Source organism: Myotis davidii, unplaced genomic scaffold, assembly GCF_000327345.1.
Source record: "Myotis davidii unplaced genomic scaffold, ASM32734v1 scaffold274, whole genome shotgun sequence".
Classification (NCBI taxonomy): Eukaryota; Metazoa; Chordata; class Mammalia; order Chiroptera; family Vespertilionidae; genus Myotis; species Myotis davidii.
In genome coordinates, this window is record NW_006285613.1 from 1,265,346 (window position 1) to 1,285,131 (window position 19,786).

The window sequence follows — 19,786 nt, forward strand, 5'->3', positions numbered from 1 at the left end:
CAGATAACCACTTGTTCCCATCGATGGTACACACACTTTCTGAGCAGCACTTCAAAACGTACGCAGAAGTGGAAAATTGGGTCTCTGAATGGTTTGCCGCAAAACAAGAAAAGTTAGTTCTATTGGGATGGTATCCACAAATTACCTGAGAGATGGGGGAAATGTGTAGCTAGCGGTGGACATTACTTTGAATAAAGCACTTTGGATGTTTCTCTTGAAATTATCATGTTTTCTTTGATAACACATCTGCATTATTAACCGGTAAACCTGGCAAAAAGCCAACTTACTTTTCCTTCAGTTAATGTACATGCTCTGTGTGTATAAAAAAAAAAAGAGAGAGATTGCCCTTTAAACTAATATAAACTGAAGAATTAGAAATGCAGTAAAGGCTAAAAAGAAATAAGGGGGAGAGATCAACCAAAGGACTTATATGCATGCATATAAGCCTATCCAATGGACACAGACACCAGGGGGGGGAGGGCATGATTGGGGGGTGGGGTGACTAATGGGGGGAATAAGGACCCCTACGTAATACCCTAATCAATAAAGAAAAAAAAAGATACAGACCTTTTTTTAAAAAAAGGAGGCCTACAAGTATTTCTTTTAAGAAATCAAGTGTTTGCCCTAGCTGGTTTGACTCAATGGATAGAGCGTGAGCCTGGGGACTGAAGGGTCCCAGGTTCGATTCCAGCCAAGGGCACATGCCTGGGTTACGGGTTTGATTCCAAGTAGGGGGCGGGCAGAAGGCAGTCAATCAATGATTCTCTCTCATCATTGATGTTTCTATCTCTCTCTTCCTCTCTCTTCCTCTCTAAAATCAATTTTTAAATAAATAAATAAATATAAAGAAAATTTTAAAAAATCAAGTGTTTGAAAGGTTAAATGCTTAAATTTAAATTATTCTAAAATGCTAAAATAAAGTTAGTAGATTTAGGCTTATACCCAAAACTTTTGCTCATTTAAATGGGGAAAATCCTGTTACTAAAAAAGAAAAATCATTATAACCATGTAATTTCATCAACATATAGGGACAATTAGTTGATAGATACGTAAAATAATTACTGTCTTCCAAAATATACGTAACATGACTAGCAAAAAGACTAGTTGGTTTATGGGTAAGCTTTTATGTTTAGCCCGGCTGGTGTGGATCAATGGTTGAGCATCAAACTATGAACCAGGAGGTCATGGTTCAATTCCAGATCAGGGCACATGCCTGGGATGCAGGCTCAATCCCCAGTAGGGGGTGTGTAGGGTGTGTAGGAGGCAGTCAATAGATGATTCTTTCTCATCAATATTTCTCCCCCTCTCTCTCTCTCTCCCTCTCCCTTCCTCTCTCTGAAATCAACAAAAACATATTTTTTAAAAAACTGGGATAATATCTATCTTAAGGAATTGAGATGATTAGAGCAGGGTACTTATAGGGCTTAGTATAGTGCTTATCTCATAAGATGCATTCAGTAAATGTTAATTAACATCATTATAAGATGACAGACTTTCAAAAGCAGTGAAAATTAAGATGATGACAATCCATGGGAAAAAACTGAAAAAATCTCAATTCCCATTGCATTCACCCAATACATGACATTAAAGAATAGTAAAGACCTACACGGTAGGAACCCAAAATGATGCCCAGTGTTTTCAGCAACGCCAAGTATCTCATGATGAGAATTGTTTGGCTCAAGTACCAATAATATTTGTGGCTCTCTAGTAGAGAGCAATGTGCACTTTCTTCACAATACCCTTTTTCATTTACAGGGTAGAAATGGAAATAAAATACTGAAAATAATAAAATTCAATGTTTTAAAAGAATTTTAGTTTCTTATTAGATGATCATTAGAAATCATGATTCCTTTTACTGACCTGTTGATAAAATAATAAACTTGATTGTGACAAATTTAAATTATTTCCATGTACTTTCAGTGGTATGTCTTTTCAGATGTTAGAAATACCACTGACTCTAAAAATGACACCTGGAAAGGAAAAAATCAGGAACTTCTCTAGGGTTGCCAGATGCTATGAAAAGAAGTAAAATTATGATGTGTAAGCGTATGTGAGGATATGGATGTGTATAGATATGTGAGAACATGTACACATATATAAAACTATTAGTTTAAAATCAAAATTCTAAATTCTAAATGGATTTCTGTAGACTTCAAGTAAATTTCAAGTATAATACACTGCATTACAAAATTTAAAGTCCAAATTTAAAACAGGAAAGTAAAACCAGATTCATGCAAAACATGCAAACTTTCCTACAGAGTATCCATATTCAGTTGGCAAAGATGTCAAAGTAAAACATGGGCTAGGTATCAAAATACACAAAATATCACTACATAAACCACGGAAAATTTGTATAATGGCAAATTTCTTCATTTTGCTCAGTTAATAAATCAAGATGCCCACAGGTTTCAAGACATTCTTGATATTTTTCCCTAATGGTTTAACAATTGTGTTTTCTCACTTCAATTTACAATTCTCCACATAAGAAATTGCTGTTAATACAATGACCTATATCTGTAAATGTTACATTAAACAGAAATGTTATTACTTTTTAAATCTGAGAATAGCCCCTAGTAAGATTCTCCTTTACTACAAATGAAAGAAAAACAAAAACCTTAAATCCTAACAATCTCTGCTTTGGAAAGTTGTGGTCTAAACCAAAACAAACAGAAAAACCCACCATCCTCAGTTATAACTTCGACTCTATTTTTATCACTGAAGACATTTTTAGATGGAAGAGTTACATCTAGCCAGATATGTAAGAGTAAACTGATGAGTTCAGTCTAAGAAATCTACTGTAAAATAATAAGTTTAATATCTCCATTTTCAAATCAGATATTGGAAGAGAAAAACAAGGAAAAGATGAAGAAAGAATAAAAAAGAAAAAAGACCCTTTTGATCAATTTCAGGACAAAACATTTGTTAAGGAAGAAAAACAAAGTGCAAACAGGATGTCATAGTAGTAACTACATTCTTAACTTTTCAACAACCAATTTAATCCATTTACACATAGTTATTTAGTAATATGAGATAAAGAACTGATCACATGCCTGGAAAAAGATGTCAGTGTTCTGAAAGAGAGGAATTAAAAGAATCATTTCAATATTTCCCCTTATAACCAGTCCTAATTTGTACTCCATCTTTCAAACTGAAGTCTCCCACTCAACTCCACACATACTCTAAACATACCTGTATTCAAGGAATGATATGCAGAAGCAATGACAACAATAAAAAAAGATAAAAGAGAGACAGAGGCAAAAGGTGCAAGAATAGGAGTTCCAGAGCATTTTTCAATTTTAAGAATGAAGTTGCCCCAAAAAGATTTCCAGTAAGTCTTGTTGGAATGGTATATGGAAAGTATATGGAAAAAGAAGAAAAACCAGAAAGTTGCAATTTCAGACTTCTTGACAAAACTGGACTATATAGCTTTAAAAGCATGATACTTTCATCAGAGTTAATTTACTATATCTGATTCTCCCAAGATAATCAGGAACTTAAATTCCACATTATACAAGAACTAAGTTTCTTCTTAATACCTTCACAGTTTCTTCCAAAATCAAAGAAAGAAAATAAATCCCTAAAACAGGGGGAAAAATGTGAGCATCTTAACTCCTTTAACTCTAACATAATTGAAATAACTAAAAATTATACTTCAGAGTAAAATGAAGCCATGCAAACTATACTTACTGGTATATTACACATCTAATGAAGATAAAACTTGATCTTATGCCCACCCCCTCTGAAAATTTGCATTGATTGGGCAAAAAAAGCCAACTACATACACACAAACACAAACACATGACTTATCTTTAATTGTGCATACATCTACAGGGTGAAGCAAAAGTAGGTTTCCAGTCGTTCATATGAAAAATAATACAATAATTATTAAGAATGTTTTGCATAATCACTATAAACCTACTTTTGCCCCATGCTGTGTATGAACACATACTTGAAATCAGAATATACCCACTGCTTACCCAATAGTCAAATAATCCTTCTCTTATAGGATAATACTAACCAAAATAGACTATAAATTTGATTAAATTAATTACAATTTCATGATTTAAATTTATTTCATAAACTTTTACGAAAGATCTTTGAAAGATCATTAGCAATCAAACATAATATTTCCCTCTATCAAACAAGCCAAAATTTAAAATCTAAAAATAGAATTACACACTGGCAAGGTCTATTTTTGAGGCTACCTCCAGTGAAATAAGAGATCCCTGAAAACACAAACTATGTTTTATTCAGGTGTACATACAGCTCCTAACACAGTACCTGGCATAGTAGGTGCTCAAACAGGTTACCTGGTTCATTAAATGAAAGACAATTTCATATTATTTAACAAGAACCTTAAATATGTTCATTTCTTTGACTCAAGGTAATTCTACCTACAAGAAACTACCTTAAAGAGAGATCTCAGAATGAGTACATGTATAAATAAAGATATTCAAGGAAGTTATATTTTTAACTTGAAAATGAAAACAATTTAAACATCAAAAGTTAAGGAAATTATGCCCCGCTGGTGTGGCTTATGGTTGAGTGTCTACCCAAGAACCAAGTGGTCATGATTCAATTCCTGGTCAGAGCACATGCCCAGGTTGTGGGCTCAGTCACCGGGAGGAGCATGCAGGAGGCAGCCATTTATGAAGTTTCTCACTCATTGATGCTTCTATTTCTCTATCCCTCTCCCTTCCTCTCTCTCTGAAAATCAATTATATATACACTAAAAGTTAAGGGAATTACAAAGTAAATTATGGTTCATTCACATGAGAATACACAGCCACAAAAAATTATTGATGAAAAGGTTTTGATGAAACAAGAAAATGCTCATGATAAAATGTTAAGGAAAAAAAACCCCATAAAATGTAGTGATCTCAACTGTTTTAAAAATCAGTTTTGAAAAGATTCAAACAAAATAAAGGGCTAAAAGTGTGTTGTATTTTTTTGCTACGTTTCCCATACTGGCATACTGTTTTTGATTTAAAAACAAATAAAATAATTGTGCCAGTTTCTATCACTTTTCATCACAAGTTGACAAGGAGGTTCCAGAGCAGATTTACATTTTTTTAAAGCCAAATAAACAATAAATCAAGAGATTTCTACTTATAGCTGGGTTAGCTCCTAGATCAATACAAACAAATCTCAAAATTTAGAAACTGCTTTTTAGATAAGTATCAATGAAGTTAAAGTAAAGTCTGAAGGCAAATAAAATATCCTTTTGGATTTCTTTCCTTGCCTTCATATTTGACTTGAAGGTTACTTCCATTTTCTATCACTGATCTTTGTTCATAATTCAAAAAAATACTTACATTTTAATTTCCTTATATCCCATCGTTTTTATCTTTCCCATCTTAAATGAAACATAAAAGCAGTAACTTTCAGTATAAGTTAATGACAATGGAGAGCTACTGTCCAAATTTCTGAACAATCATGGTGGAATAGGGAAAAATATACAATAAACAATTACTCTATAGCAGCACGCTATTGCTAATCCTCCTAAAAGACTACTGTATTTTGGTGGCTCAAATTACTGATACCTCATTTAGTCTACGAATCTCTACATACAATAAGGCTCCTGCCTATTCCATTCCCATGAAAACGTTCTGAAAGAGGGCATCAATGATGCCAGTGATGAATGCCATTGCTACTGCACTGTTATTATTGCTTCACTTCCTCTGTCCACTCCTTTATCACCCACATGTCCCAGGATTTCATTGTGGTTCACCACTATTCTCCCTCTATAGAATTATCAAGGTTCTATTACCCAAATACAAAAGACTAGATATCTCCCCGGAGCTTTAGACTCCATATCCAATTCTACCGAGATGACCCTTAAACTCAAGATACTGAGTACTAAACACACCATCTTTGGCAGTTCCTTACTGTCTATAAAATTCTAGCTGCCCTTTGATTTGACTTCATCCTTTTTGGTTTTATCCTCTACCATTCATATTCATTTTTCTGAATGCCTAGTAAAATAAAAGTACGACTTAATTTTTATTGAAGGCCCATTATATGCCAGGCACCGTTCTAATTACTTTATGTGATTAACTCATTACTCTTCACAGCAATTTCATAAGTAGATGCTATTATCCTCATTTTATGCATGAAAGTACCATGCCTAAGCTACTAAGCAGTGGAGTCGGTATACGAACCTACATCCTATGCTCCTTACTTTTACACTATGTAATTTCTCATAAATGTCTATATATGCCAAGCAATGTCCTGGGTTGTCAGGTGAATGACAAAAAAAGGTATATGCCCACATGGGACTCATATTCTAGTAAATAAAAAGAATAAACAAAGAACAGAAGAAACAAATTATTAAAAAGTACCAGAAAGAAAATAAACAGGATTTTATAACAACAAATAAATTCATAGTGGACATACCTAATAATGATGAAAGAAAGCCTCTTTGAAAATTACTTTTAAGATAAGACTTAAGCATGAGAAGGTGCTGACTATGCAAAGAGGAAGAGTATATCCAGAAGATAACTTGGTCATTAGAAAACACAAAGATGGGCCTAGAATATAATAATCTATATTTCAACATGGCTCAATGGCTGAGAGTCGATCCATGAATCAAGAGGTTACCGGTTTCATTCCTGGTCAGGGCACATAACTGGGTTGTGGGCTCGATCCCTAGTAGGGGGCTTGCAGGAAGCAGCTGATCAATGTCTCTCTCATCCATGTTTCTATCTCTCTCCCTTCCTCTCTCTCTAAAGTCAATAAAAATGTTTGTTTGTTTTGTTAAAAAAAGAAAGCACAGCCGAAACCGGTTTGGCTCAGTGGACTCTCATTGATGTTTCTAGCTCTCTATCTCTCTCCCTTTATCTCTGTAAAAAATCAATAAAATATATATTTTTTTTTTTTAAAAAAAGAAAGCACAAGGTGGTGTTATGGACTGTATTATATTGCCCCAAAATTCCTATGTTGAAGCCCTAACCCCCAGTGTGACTGCATTTGGAGAGGGCTTTTAAGGAGGTAATTAAAGTTAAATGGAAGCAGAAGGATGGGCCTTAATTTGACAGCACTGGTGTCCTTATAAAAAAAGAAGGAGACCTTTCTCTCTTTCTCTCTCCCTATGCACAAAGAAAGGCCAGGTGTGCACACAGTGGAGATGGCACCTGTCTATAAGTCAGGAAGCGCGGCCTCACAAGAAACCAACCATGATGGCACCTTAATATTGACTTCTATCCTCCAGACCTGGGAGAAAATAAATGTCTGCTGTTAAAGTCAAGTCTTCAGTGTTCTGTTATGGCAGCAAGTAAATAAATAAAAACAAATGTGAAAAACCTAGATATTTATGGAAAATGACAAAACCAGTGTGTTAGCATATAGAAAGCAATGGAGATAATACTCAAAGACTTAAGCACCTAGATGTTAGATCAGTGATGGCGAACCTTTTGAGCTCAGCATGCCAGCATTTTGAAAAACCCTAACTTAACTCTGGTGCCATATCACATATAGAAATTTTTTGATATTTGCAACCATAGTAAAACAAAGACATATTTTTGATATTTATTTTATATGTATAAATGCCATTTGACAAAGAAAAATCAACCAAAAAAATGGCTTTGTGTGTCACCTCTGACACGCGTGTCATAGGTTGACCATCACTGTGTTAGATGGACCAGAAATGAGATGATTATCAAAATAGTTCCCGCTGCAGGAGTTTTAAGCTGGTTAAGTCTGGATTTGGAAATGTATGATTTGGTTTTTGTTCTCTCAGTGACTTGGAACCACTGAAATAAAGGGGTGGACAAAAATACATTCATAGTTGTTTATATGGAAAAATACACAAAACAAGAATAAATTCTGTTTCATGTACTCACAACCGTAACCCTACTTTTGCCCATCCCTGTACAGTGACTAGAATATAACAATCTATGTTCCACAAAACAGCCCCACACAACAAAGAACTGAAACTTTCCAAAAATGTATAGTGCCCTATTGAGGAATAAAGGCTAATGAATATGTTTTCTTTACTAAGGGGCTTACGAAAAAACAAATTTAGCCTTTTTTTTTTTCTTTTGGTAGTTCTTACACCACTAAGGATAGTTCTGAGCCAATTCTGGTGAATTCATAAATGTGCTGTGTCTATGTGCAAGGAATGGTGTTGGGTACTTTGGAGAAAGCCCAAATGAATCAGATACCAACCTGAGGCCCAAGAGCCACAGTAAGAGTGATATGACACCACATTTCATCAAAACTAAGGCACCACTGGTTATAAGATGTATAATTTATATTATAAAATGATAACATAAGGGAATTCCACCAAATAAATTATGATGTCAACTATAAGACACATCCTAATTTCAGAGCTGCTAAAATGTGCAAAAAATATATAACTTTCCCTGGCCGGGTGACTTAATCGGTTGGAGCACTGTCCCATATACCAAAGGGTGGCAGGTTTGATTCCTGGTCAGGGCCCATACCTAGGTTGCAGGTTCAATCCCCAGTCGGGATGCATACGGGAGGCAACTGATCAATGTTTCTCTTTCACATGGATGTTTCTCTCTGTCTTTTCTCCCTCCCCATTCCTTTCTCTAAAGTCAATAATAACATCCTCGGGTGAGGATTAAAATAAATAAATATATCTTAAATAAATGAAAATAGTTAAAATGCAAATAATAGGAGTCATATAAAAGAGTTTGTAGAAGGGATGGATTGCTTTATGAAGAAAGTGGTATTTAAGCCCAATCTTGAAGGGCAGGTAGACCTAGGAAGACTAGAGATTGAAAGAAGGAGTATTTTTAGGAACAGGGAATTGCAAGAGGTAAAACACAGCAACAATAAAGTGAGGGATGGCTAGAGAGAAATAATTAAGAAGAAAACACTGTTGAAAAACTGGAAGGGCCCTAACCGGTTTATCTCAGTGGATAGACGTTGGCCTGTGGACTAAAGGGTCCCAGGTTCGATTCTGATCAAGGGCATGTACCTTGGTTGCGGGCACATCCCCAGTAGGGGGCGTGCAGGAGGCAGCTGATCGATGGTTCTCTCTCATCGATGTTTCTAACTCTCTATCCCTCTCCCTTCCTCTCTGTAAAAAATCAATAAAATATATTTTTTTAAAAACTGGAAGGACAAGGGTTAAGCAAACCTTGTATACAGGTGAGCAAGGAGGCTAAAGAGACTGAATATTATTACATATGCTTGGGTAATGGTTAGCAAATGCTTTTTTTTTTTTGCCCCAATACACTTTATGGCTATAACATACACCAAGAATGGGAGATGCAAAACTCGCAGAAGAGATTAATTTTTGTGGGAATACAATTTGAAAAAGCCACCTAGAATATCCTAACTTCTCCATCCACCTTACCTTGAGAATCATTTAGGGAGTCCCTAGAAAATTTCAGTAGCAAATGATTCAGGTTATATTGCAAAAAAGATAATCCAGCACAATTGTGTAAAAATGAATGAGAATTAGAAAAAACATTAAAGACTGAAAATTTACATGAGCAGCTAATTTTCCAGGCAAGAAGTTAAACAAATCTAAATTACATTAGTATTAGTGGGGAAAATGTATGGTAGACAGGGAAGAAAATGTGTAAGACACAGGACAATAAACACACAAGAATATGTGCATTCTAAAATATTAGTCATTCAGTTTAGATCTGGAAAAAGAGATCTGAACATTATCTAACAGTAAAGCTGTAATTTGGATAAAGCAACTAAAAGGTGGCAAGAGAAGTATCCTGAAGACACTTTTTAAAAAGTAAACAAGTATTAAAGCATTTGGTTCCTTTATTACAAATAACTGTTTTCATAGTTTACAAATCTCATGCTGATCATCATCGTCATCATTACTAATTTTAACCCTATAATTTTTTTTCTTTGGTTAATCCTCCCGAGAGGATAATTTTTCCCATTGATTTTTTAGAGAGAGTGGAAGGGAAGTGGGGAGACACAGAGAAACATCAATGTGAGAGAAACACATCCACTGGTTACCACCCACACGCGCCCTGACAGGATCGAGCCTGCAACTGAGGTATGTGCCCTTGACCAGTATTGAACCCGAGACCCTGCAGTCCATGAACCGACACTCTAAGTCTAACCACTGAGTAAAATCAGCTAGGGCTTAACACTATAAATTAAAAACAAAAAAGCAAAGCATACCAGGATCATATAAAGCAATTAAAAAAAAAAAAACAGAGCATTTCATTAATTTCCAATCTGGAGCTACTTAGACATTCTTTGCGTGCATGTGTATCTGTATGTGTGTGTCTGTGTGTAAACAGTCAAAAACCAAAAGTCCACATTTCTGAAAGCAGAACCTGACAGCAACCAAGAAGGTATGATATAATTAGGAAGATTTAGTGTTTAAATTTCTAAATGGTTTTATTATAAACATTCACAGTTATCCAGTTTAATCTATGAAAAATTGTTGTTATACCGTAGTATCAAATTGTAGTCTCCTTAAAAAATTTTATGTAGTAGGAATATTTAAGTTCACTATTTTTAAGTCAGGTATTTAAAAAATATTGTTAAGACATAAAGGCAATGTCAGCTTTGTACATTAAAAAGTATGGTTTAGAGTCACACATGGGGTGAAAACGAAAAACATCTATAATCTTCTGGTGTTAAATGTGTTATAAATATACCAAATGACTTTAATTAAATTATAGTCATTTAGTTTAAAATACCTTTCACAAACTTCTCCCAAGAGTGGGAGTGTGAGGTTGAGAGAAGAAAAGAAGAAATGGAAGGAGGGAATGAGGAAAACCATTAGAATGAAACAAGGGGGCGAGAGGAGGAGAGGCAACCTAGAAGAACTCACTAACAGAGTAAAGATGGTGAAGATCATCGCATTGCCCCAAAACAGATTTACTGAGCAAAGAGAATGATGCAGCTTTTTGCTAGAAGCTGGGTGTGATAAAGACTCTTAAAAATCATACAAGTTATCCATCTGTACTACAGTGCAGGTATTTTTCTCAAAATATTTGCAAGTCAAAGGAATCTCATAGGGCAGTGATTTTCAAAATCACAGAATTAAAACATGCAATACCTATTTAGTCAGGACTATTGACTAAATAGGTATTGCATGTTTAGACTTACAAATAAAAAAATGACACAAGCCAACACAATAGCTGTCTGGTATGAATGAACCAAAATTAGACCTATCTTTTTTGTCAGATTGGCAAAAACATGTATTTTGGGGTGGCACAGAATTTTAGTAATTAGTTTATATGTGCCATGAGATGAAAAAGGTTGAAAATCACTGTTATAGGGAAGTCACAGGCCATCAGTTACCCAAAGCAAACAACACACAATCTGCAATCTATCTAAATAATTATACAAACTGAGATGGCCGATATAAATGTGCCTGTTAACAATCTGTCAAAATGTGTTTTTGTGCTACTTCGTGACTAATTTTTGCATAAGAGCCAATTCCTTCAAAGGAAAAAAAGAAGTCCAATGAATTTTTTTAAACTACATGTTATATAATAACCTCGTGGTTAAATTTACACATGGCAGAGGAGTTTTGAAAAATGTGAAATACCTCAGTCTGACCTTCATGGGCACTGGTCTCATGAGTAACTCGAATAGCCTGTAACAGAAATGCAAAGTGTTAATAGGGGGGAAAATGACTATATCCTACTTTTTAAATGAAAACAATACTAAATACTGATGAAACAACAAATTGAAGTAAATTCAGGAAAAGTTTAATTTAAAGTATTTAAGAATATTTAAGAATGAATTGCTGTACTTTCCAACCCACAAATCTCTGAAGACTTAGGATATTGAATATTGAATTATTTGTAATTTCCAGGTGCAAGTGGGAATCCTAACTTAATTGTTAGGACTGACATTTAACACTTTGTTCAACTGAGACTAGAATGAAGTAAGCATCTCACGAGAGACACGGAAAAAGCTAAGCTCATCTGTTTCTTCAGGTTACATGCTCCTCTGCAGCTCTGGCTGTAGTTATGCTTAACCATACAGCTTCAGGCAGAAGTTTAGGAATGTGGAGCAAAAGCATGCATTTACCAGAAGCTAGAGAGTTTAGTTTCCTGAACTTTAAAAAAAATGCTCTTATAATACCCTCTATTAGCAAAGTTGAAGAGAAATAGGCAAAGTAGTAAATTACAGGTGAAAGTACAATCTCAATGCATGGCAATTTAGCAATAATTATCAAATCCTTAAAAACATGCAGTTTGATCCAGCAAATTCTCTTCTATAAGTTTGTGTATTTACATATAATTGTATATAAGTACATATCTTTATGGATATTTGCAAAGATTTAGCTATTTGCAAAGATTAGGACTACTGATCTCTTCTCCCTTAGACTTACAAATAAAAAAATGGTTGTATTTTTTAAACAGTGAAAAGAGGAAAAAATACAATAATTTATTTGTTAAATAAAATACTACACAATGGAAAGCTATGCAGCCATTAAATGATGATGTCAAATATATACTTACTGGTATGTAATACATTTGTGATAAGTTAAGTGAAAAAAGCAAGTTATAAAACAATATTACAGTGTTATCAAATATTCGTTTTTAAAAAGTGTGTATATACATATATACTCCCTATAAAAAATATCAATGGTGGCCACATCTCATTGGTGAGATACTATTGACTTTTGTGTTATTTCATTTTTATGTATAATGAAAATGTTTTATGAGCTCTGCAGGTTTTTTAAAGAAAAAAACAATTTAAAATAGTCAAATTATATTACAATGGTAAAAATAAATAATCAAATCAATAAATTTACTGGGAACAAACTCTGCGTAAAGCACTGTTCTAGCTGAGTAATATATACACCACACTGCTTCTACTTTCAAAGAACTTACGATTTGCTTAATGTTACCAATAGGTAGAAAGCCTAACTTAATATCGTATGTCAAGTACAACTGAACAATAAATTTTAAAAAAGGTAAAATGCCTTCAAAAGAAAAACAGATTTCAAAAATAATAAAATTTAAATACCATTCTAAGAAAATTTTATGAAATGGTACAATCATTTAAAACTAGACTTTGTGGCCTATCTTCACACATGCAAAAATATTATGCTGATAAAAGAAGTAGAGTATGATCTAACATCTACCCTTAAACCTTTGTTTTTTCCATTGTCTTCAGCCTTACTCCAAATTCCCCGGGAAAGACATACAGGGCATATATTTATTGGAGGGAGGGAATGGTGAGAAATAGTCTATCATAAGATATTTATAAACTTGTAAAACAAACTGCTTTTTCTCTCTCATTCAGCTCTGGATATAGAAATGAAGCAGCAGTTTATGGATATTTCAGTACTGTTACCTGAAACATAAAAAAATGCCTTTTTAATGGATGCAACCAAATCCATAATTGTTCAAAATGACAGCTTCAAGACAAACCCCCAAACTGAATCTACAATCCCATAAAACTTTGCCCACATATAAAATCAAGACAAATAGAAGGTACCGACGTCATAGTTCTCCAGGTATCTGGCTCGTTCTTCAGGGCTCATTGACACAGACTCCTCTAGGAATTTTTTCAAGGTTGATCCAGATTCTGAGAATATTAAACAAGATAAAATTAAAAAGGCTTGATATCTCAAAGAGACTGATATATGAAAATACTAGAAGCATGCTGCCTATTTTTCAGGTAAAACCTTTTCACTGTTAAATTAGGCATATAAGAATATTGGCCTAAATGATGAGGCTTAAGTTGTTTGTTTCTTAAACCTCCGTTTATCAACAATATAAAAGAATGAGAAGGATTATTAGTTCTTCTAACAGTATATACATCCCCATTATAAATGAAAGAAGGGAGGAAAATATTCTATGTAGTACTTTGAAAGAAAGAATTAGAGCACCACCTAGTGCTCAATAAGTTAGCTTATACTTTAAGGCAGCGGTTCTCAACCTGTGGGTAGCGACCCCCTTAGGGGTCGAACAACCCTTTCACAGGGGTCGCCTAAGACCATTGGAAAACACATATATAATTACATATTGTTTTTGTGATTAATCACTATGCTTTAATCATGTTCAATTTGTAACAATGAAAATACATCCTGCATATCAGATTACGTTACGATTCATAACAGCAGCAAAATTACAGTTATGAAGTGGCAACGAAAATAATTTTATGTTTTGGGGTCACCACAACATGAGAAACTGTATTAAAGGGTCGCGGCATTAGGAAGGTTGAGAACCACTGTTTTAAGGGATGAAAACAGCAGCAGTGAAAAGTTATTTACCAAAATGCATCTTGTCTTTATTGTTGGCAATAGCATGGATCAGTCCAATTGTTCCACAGGCATTGCTGATAGTTTGCTTCATGAAATATACTGACGATTTAACATCTTGTCCCTGAGATTTTATTTTTTCCTCCTCTTCTGTTCTGAATACTTCATACTATTAAAGAAAAAGCCAATAGTCAAAATATGAAAATAATATGCTAAAAAGGACTTAAACATAAAACGTCAAAAATTCTCACTGTATGGGATATCTTACTAAAATACTACTTTTAAAAGAATAAATTAGATTTACATATTCTTACTTAGAAATTTATCTATGATATAGAGTTCTTATAGGTCAATATACATTAATAAAATTCTTATTTACATTTTTAAAATATTTATTTTATATATCTATTGAAAATCTGAAAGGATATAAAAAAATTTAACAGAGATTATCTCTGGGATAAGAGATTCCTAGAGGATTTTTACTTTCTGCTTTTTATATTTCTATATAGTTGAATCATCCTATCAAACAAAATTCACACTGTATTTATAAGCATACAATATTCAGAACAAACATTCATCATTATTTCTAATAACTGGTTGTAAAACCAATATGGCATAATGATGAATGTCAAAAGTGTGAGCTCTACATGACTGCCAGAGTTCACATCCTTGCTTTGCCGTTATTAGCTGCGCAGCTTTGACAAATTATTTTCAAAAGTTTAAAAATGAGTGAGGAGAGAAGGGGGAGAGTAGAAAGATGACTTTATTGTTTTGTCTATAATTTTCAAATTCCAATAGAGGAAGGAGTCAGCAAACTAGAACAAACAGGCCAAATCTGGTCAACTGCCTGTTTCAAAAGTACATTTTTTTTAATTTTTGTACTGTCTACATCACACTAAAAAGTTTTTGCACACAAAGGAATCCATCAATAACACGAAGACAACCTAATGAAAGGAAGAACATATTCATAAGGAGTTGATATCCAATATTTATAAGGAATTCATACAACTCACCATAAAACAAACAAATAACAATCCAATTAAAAAATGAGCAAAGAACTGAACAGATACTTGTTCAAAGAGGACATACAGATGGCCAAGAGACATATGAAAAGATGTTCAAAGTCACTAATCTTCAGAGAAATGCAAATTAAAACCACACTAAGTTATCACCTCACACCTGTCAGATGGCTACCATCAATAAATCAACAAACAACAAGTATTGGCGAGGACGTGGAGAAAAGGGAACACTTGCGCATTGTTGGTGGGAATGCAGACTGGTGTAGCTACTAGGAAAAACAATATGAGGGTTCTCAACAAACTAAAAATGTTACTGCCTAACGACCCAGTGATTCCACTTCAGGGTATATATCTGAAGAAATCCAAACACTAATTCTCCACACTCATTTTTAATCTGTGTTCATCACTGCAGTGTTATTTACAATAGCCAAGATATGGAAGCAACCCAAGGGCCTGTCAATAGACAACTGTATAAAATGTTGTGGTACATATATACAATGGAATACTACTTGGCTATAAAAAATGAAATTATTACCATTTGCAACAGTAAGGATGGTCCTAGAGGGTATTATACTAAGTGAAATAAGTCAGTAAGAGCAAGACAAACACCATATGATTTCACTTATATATAGAATCTCAAGAAAAAAGTAAATAAACATACAAAATAGAAACAGACTCAAAGATGCAGAGAACAGACTGATGATTGCCAGAGAGGAGAGGGGTTAGGGGGTCGGGTAAGAAAGGGGAAGAGATTAAGAAGTATAAACTGGGCCCTGACTGGTTTGGCTCAGTGCTTAGAGTGCTGGCCTGCGGACTGAAGGGTCCCAGGTTCAAGTCTGGTCAAGGGCATGTACCTTGGCTGTGGGCACATCCTCAGTGGGGGGGGTGCAGGAGGCAGCTGATCGATGTTTCTCTCTCATTGATGTTTCTAACTCTCTATCCCTCTCCCTTCCTCTCTATAAAAAAATCAATAAAATATATTTTTTTTAAAAAGTACAAACTGGTAGTTATGTTTTCATAATAAATTCTGAACCATTATTTCATTCATATAAGTTCAGTTGATGAATACTGAAATGTTCAATATAGTAAGGTCTTATCCTGATATGTTCGTATGGTTCTACAGTTTCTTGTTGCCGTTTAACCCCTTCCCCAATAATTTTTTTGTTAAAAACGTTTCTTTTTCAGACTAATTTTTTTATTTTGGTTCTATATAGTATTTTTGATGCTGGTTATGAAAACAGTTTGTAATTATTTTTTCTTCCCATTTTTGTGGTTAAGAATAGTATTTCCTCAGAAAGTTTCTAGATGAAATTATTTAGAATGGTACGTATGTAGCTGGTTTTTGAAGGTAAAGTTTTAGACGAGTATACTCGTCGACGACTGAAAAAAGAACATTTTGTGAAAACGTGTATACGCGTTTCTGCCGGGGAAGGGGTTAATATTATTGTTCCTTGCTAACAAAGCAAAATATTTGATAACTTCACAAGATTTAATGCTTAGAAGAAAAATCATAAAATGATACAGAGCAAGTCTAGAAAAAAATAAAATGTAATTATGGCAGACCAAAGTAAAAACACATGGTGAAGAGACAATCAAAATATCAGAAAGAAATAATTTATAGCCTTTCCAACTATGATTCCTTGGCTGGTAAACTCAACTATAAAGTACACATTTAATTGACTTTATTTAAAGGGTAATGAGGTACCCATGACAGTTCTTTTGCTATTAATACGCTTAAGCCATTTGCAACAACATAATCAGTTCCTAAATTAGAACATAGAAGACCAAAACACTTTGTATCTCTTAAAACATCCCCTAGATATCCTTGGGTAACTTTAATATGTCACTTATGAGCTGAAATGGGGAACCTACCAAATTGTAAGAGACATGAAAAAGTAACAGATACCACTATATTTGCTACTTATGTATTTCTGTAAGTTATTTATAGATTATTCTAGTACTTATCAGTATCTATTAATAACTTATAGAAGTGTATGTTCTTTCTAGCAATAGACACAATAAGCTTTTTAGAAATAATGATCCATTTATATGAAGAAGGCCTATTGATAAGGATAACATGCTCTCTTTAATACTGATGACCCACTAAATAAAGAGCACATCTTACTTATTCCTTTAAATAAAAAGTAGGTCATAAAAATAAATGGTTTGGGAAATTTCCAATTCAGATATAGACTCGCATTTATATCACACCAACTACAAAAGCCTAAGCTTAAGAAGCTGACTTTTTTTTTTCTGTTCCTAACAATTGGGATCCTGAGGTAGGCATCTACTTGCTCATTTTAGCGATCTAAGAAAGGGAAAGTTAACACTGGAGTGGAAGAATATAAATTTAAGCATTTGTCCTACTCTGCCTCAAATTCCGGAATAATCACAGCCACTAAAAGTAGGTGTTCAGTCTAATACTGGATAACCACAAGCAATTTCTAACTCTAAATTTCTATGAATAGTGCAAACAGCTAATATGAAGAAATATCCCTTCTTTAACTAATTTGTTTTACAGCACTCCTAACTAAAAGAGAGAAATATTTGAGTATTTTTTATTTTATCTTGAACTGAGGTTAATTAGTTTTGGTATAAAGAAAATGATCCAGGAATTTCTAGGACTGAGCAAAGCCTAACTCTTAATTTCTTTGAGACACAGCTCCTTCTATTACTGAAAAATAAGATGACCTGAGCATTTTATGCCAAATCATCAACACCTCATTTCTCATATATCTTCCCAAACGTTTACTTCATTTTTTAAAACTACCAAGTTCATCCTATTGTTTCTAAGTTTAAATAAAAATCAGAAAGATTTGGACTTACAAGCTGTATTAAAATGAACTTAAATGTTCTGGCTCCATAATACATATATCTATATGACATCATTCTAGAAAGCCTGAAATACAGTGACTGGAATTTAAATAGAAATCTAATAACTATAATTCCAACACATCCTAAATCTGCCAATTAAACTATGTTTAATCTTAGTGTTTCCACCTAAATCAAGTTTATCCTGAAAATAATGTAACCCATGCCATTAGTTATACCTATCACCTTAAAAAAAAAAGCAGATTTCTTTTTACATATATTTTTAAATTTATATATTTTATACATTGAACATTTGAACATATTCTTTATTCATATATTTTCTAAGACAGATTTAATATCATCATATTACTTAACATTTCTAGAGTATATACATCAAGCCCTGGTCAGTGTGGCTCAGTTGGCTGGTCAATGGCCCGTGCACTAAAGGGTTACTGGTTCGATTCCCAGTCAGGGTATCTGCTTGGGTTGTGGGCTCAATCCCTGGTAGGGGGCGTGCAGGAGGCAGCCAATGGATGTTCCACTCTGACACATCAATGATTCTCTCTCCCTCTCCATTCCTCTATCCAAAAATCAATAAAAAATGCTTAAAGTATATACATCAAAATGTGAATAAATGTCACATCAAACCATAGTTGAGGCAATCTCACTAAATTTTTTAAAAGAAGAAAATTACACAAGTTTAAAAGACTAACTCAGGGTTTTATTGTCATTCTACAAATCAAAATCTAAATATCATCTCTTCAATAAAACTAGATATTTAAGGTATCCCTGCTCCGTAGATTTCTTCTTTTTATGCAAGAAGGGAGTCATTTGTTGTTAAAGAAGAGCATAATATTTAATAGAACAATAAAAGAGAACTTTGCAGTTACTGAAAACTTTATATCTTACTTAACAATTACCTTTTCTGTAATAGGGAAGAGAAGTAATACTGCACACACTGGTCTTGGTACCATGCTAAGGAGTTCAGGATCCATTCCATATACATCGACAAATTGCCATTTAGGATGCAGGCCTAATTGTTTGAGAAACTGGTAAAAGAAGAGGGAAATATATATATATATAATGTATATATAGTGTTAATAAAGAAATAATCAACATGTAAATACTGTGTATCTATATACTAGTATATAAAAGCCTAAACGACCATTACAAACAAACAACCTGAAGAACAGGTCGACCAGCCGCTATGACGCGCACTGACCACCAGGGGGAAGATGCTCAATGCAAAGAGCTGCCCGTGGTGGTCAGTGCACTCCCACAGCCAACCTCCTGCGGCTCCTCCCCAACCGGCACTGGCTGGCCAGCCAAACTCCCGCAGCCCCTTCCACTGCCCGGCCAACTTCCTGTGGCCCCTACTCTCGGCTGGCTGCCCCCTCCCCCCCCTCAGCCCCGATCGGAGGGGGCCAGCCAGCCAACCTCCTGAGGCCCCTTCCTCCCTCGGCCGGCCAACCTCCTGCAGCTCCTCACCCCGGCTGGCCAGCCCCCCTGACTGGCTGGCCAACCTCCTGTGGTCCCTCCCCCTTGCTGGCCAGCCCCCGCTAGGCCCCAATCACCGGCCAGGTCAAGGGATCCCACCTGTGCATGAATTTGTGCACCGGGCCTCTAGTCTAATACATAAAAGGGAATGTAGGGTACAAATATTACTGATATTCAATAAGAATGAAGTAGGCTTCCCATAAATAGGGGATGATACTAATCACAACATTTTTCAAAATCCATTACTTTGGGATGGAATATAATAAGCCAGGATTTC

At 34.5% G+C, this 19,786-nt stretch overlaps 1 protein-coding gene across 4 annotated transcripts in view; it reads right to left on the reverse strand.

Annotated features, from left to right (window-relative positions):
- Positions 1-19,067, reverse strand: part of UCHL3 (ubiquitin C-terminal hydrolase L3) — a 36,737-nt gene extending 17,670 nt beyond the window's left edge. For all 4 annotated transcript variants that reach the window (XR_001512642.1, XM_015559226.1, XM_015559224.1 and 1 more), the window contains exons 1-4: positions 18,933-19,067; positions 14,195-14,351; positions 13,421-13,506; positions 11,510-11,557 (exon numbers count right to left, since the gene is read on the reverse strand). Coding sequence is in view for 3 of the 4 variants with exons in the window: in XM_015559226.1 (XP_015414712.1) it covers positions 11,510-11,557; positions 13,421-13,506; positions 14,195-14,351; positions 18,933-19,007 (366 nt within the window). In the remaining variant the exon portion in view is untranslated. The remainder of the gene's footprint in view (positions 1-11,509; positions 11,558-13,420; positions 13,507-14,194; positions 14,352-18,932) is intronic.
- Positions 19,068-19,786: the final 719 nt, after the last annotated feature.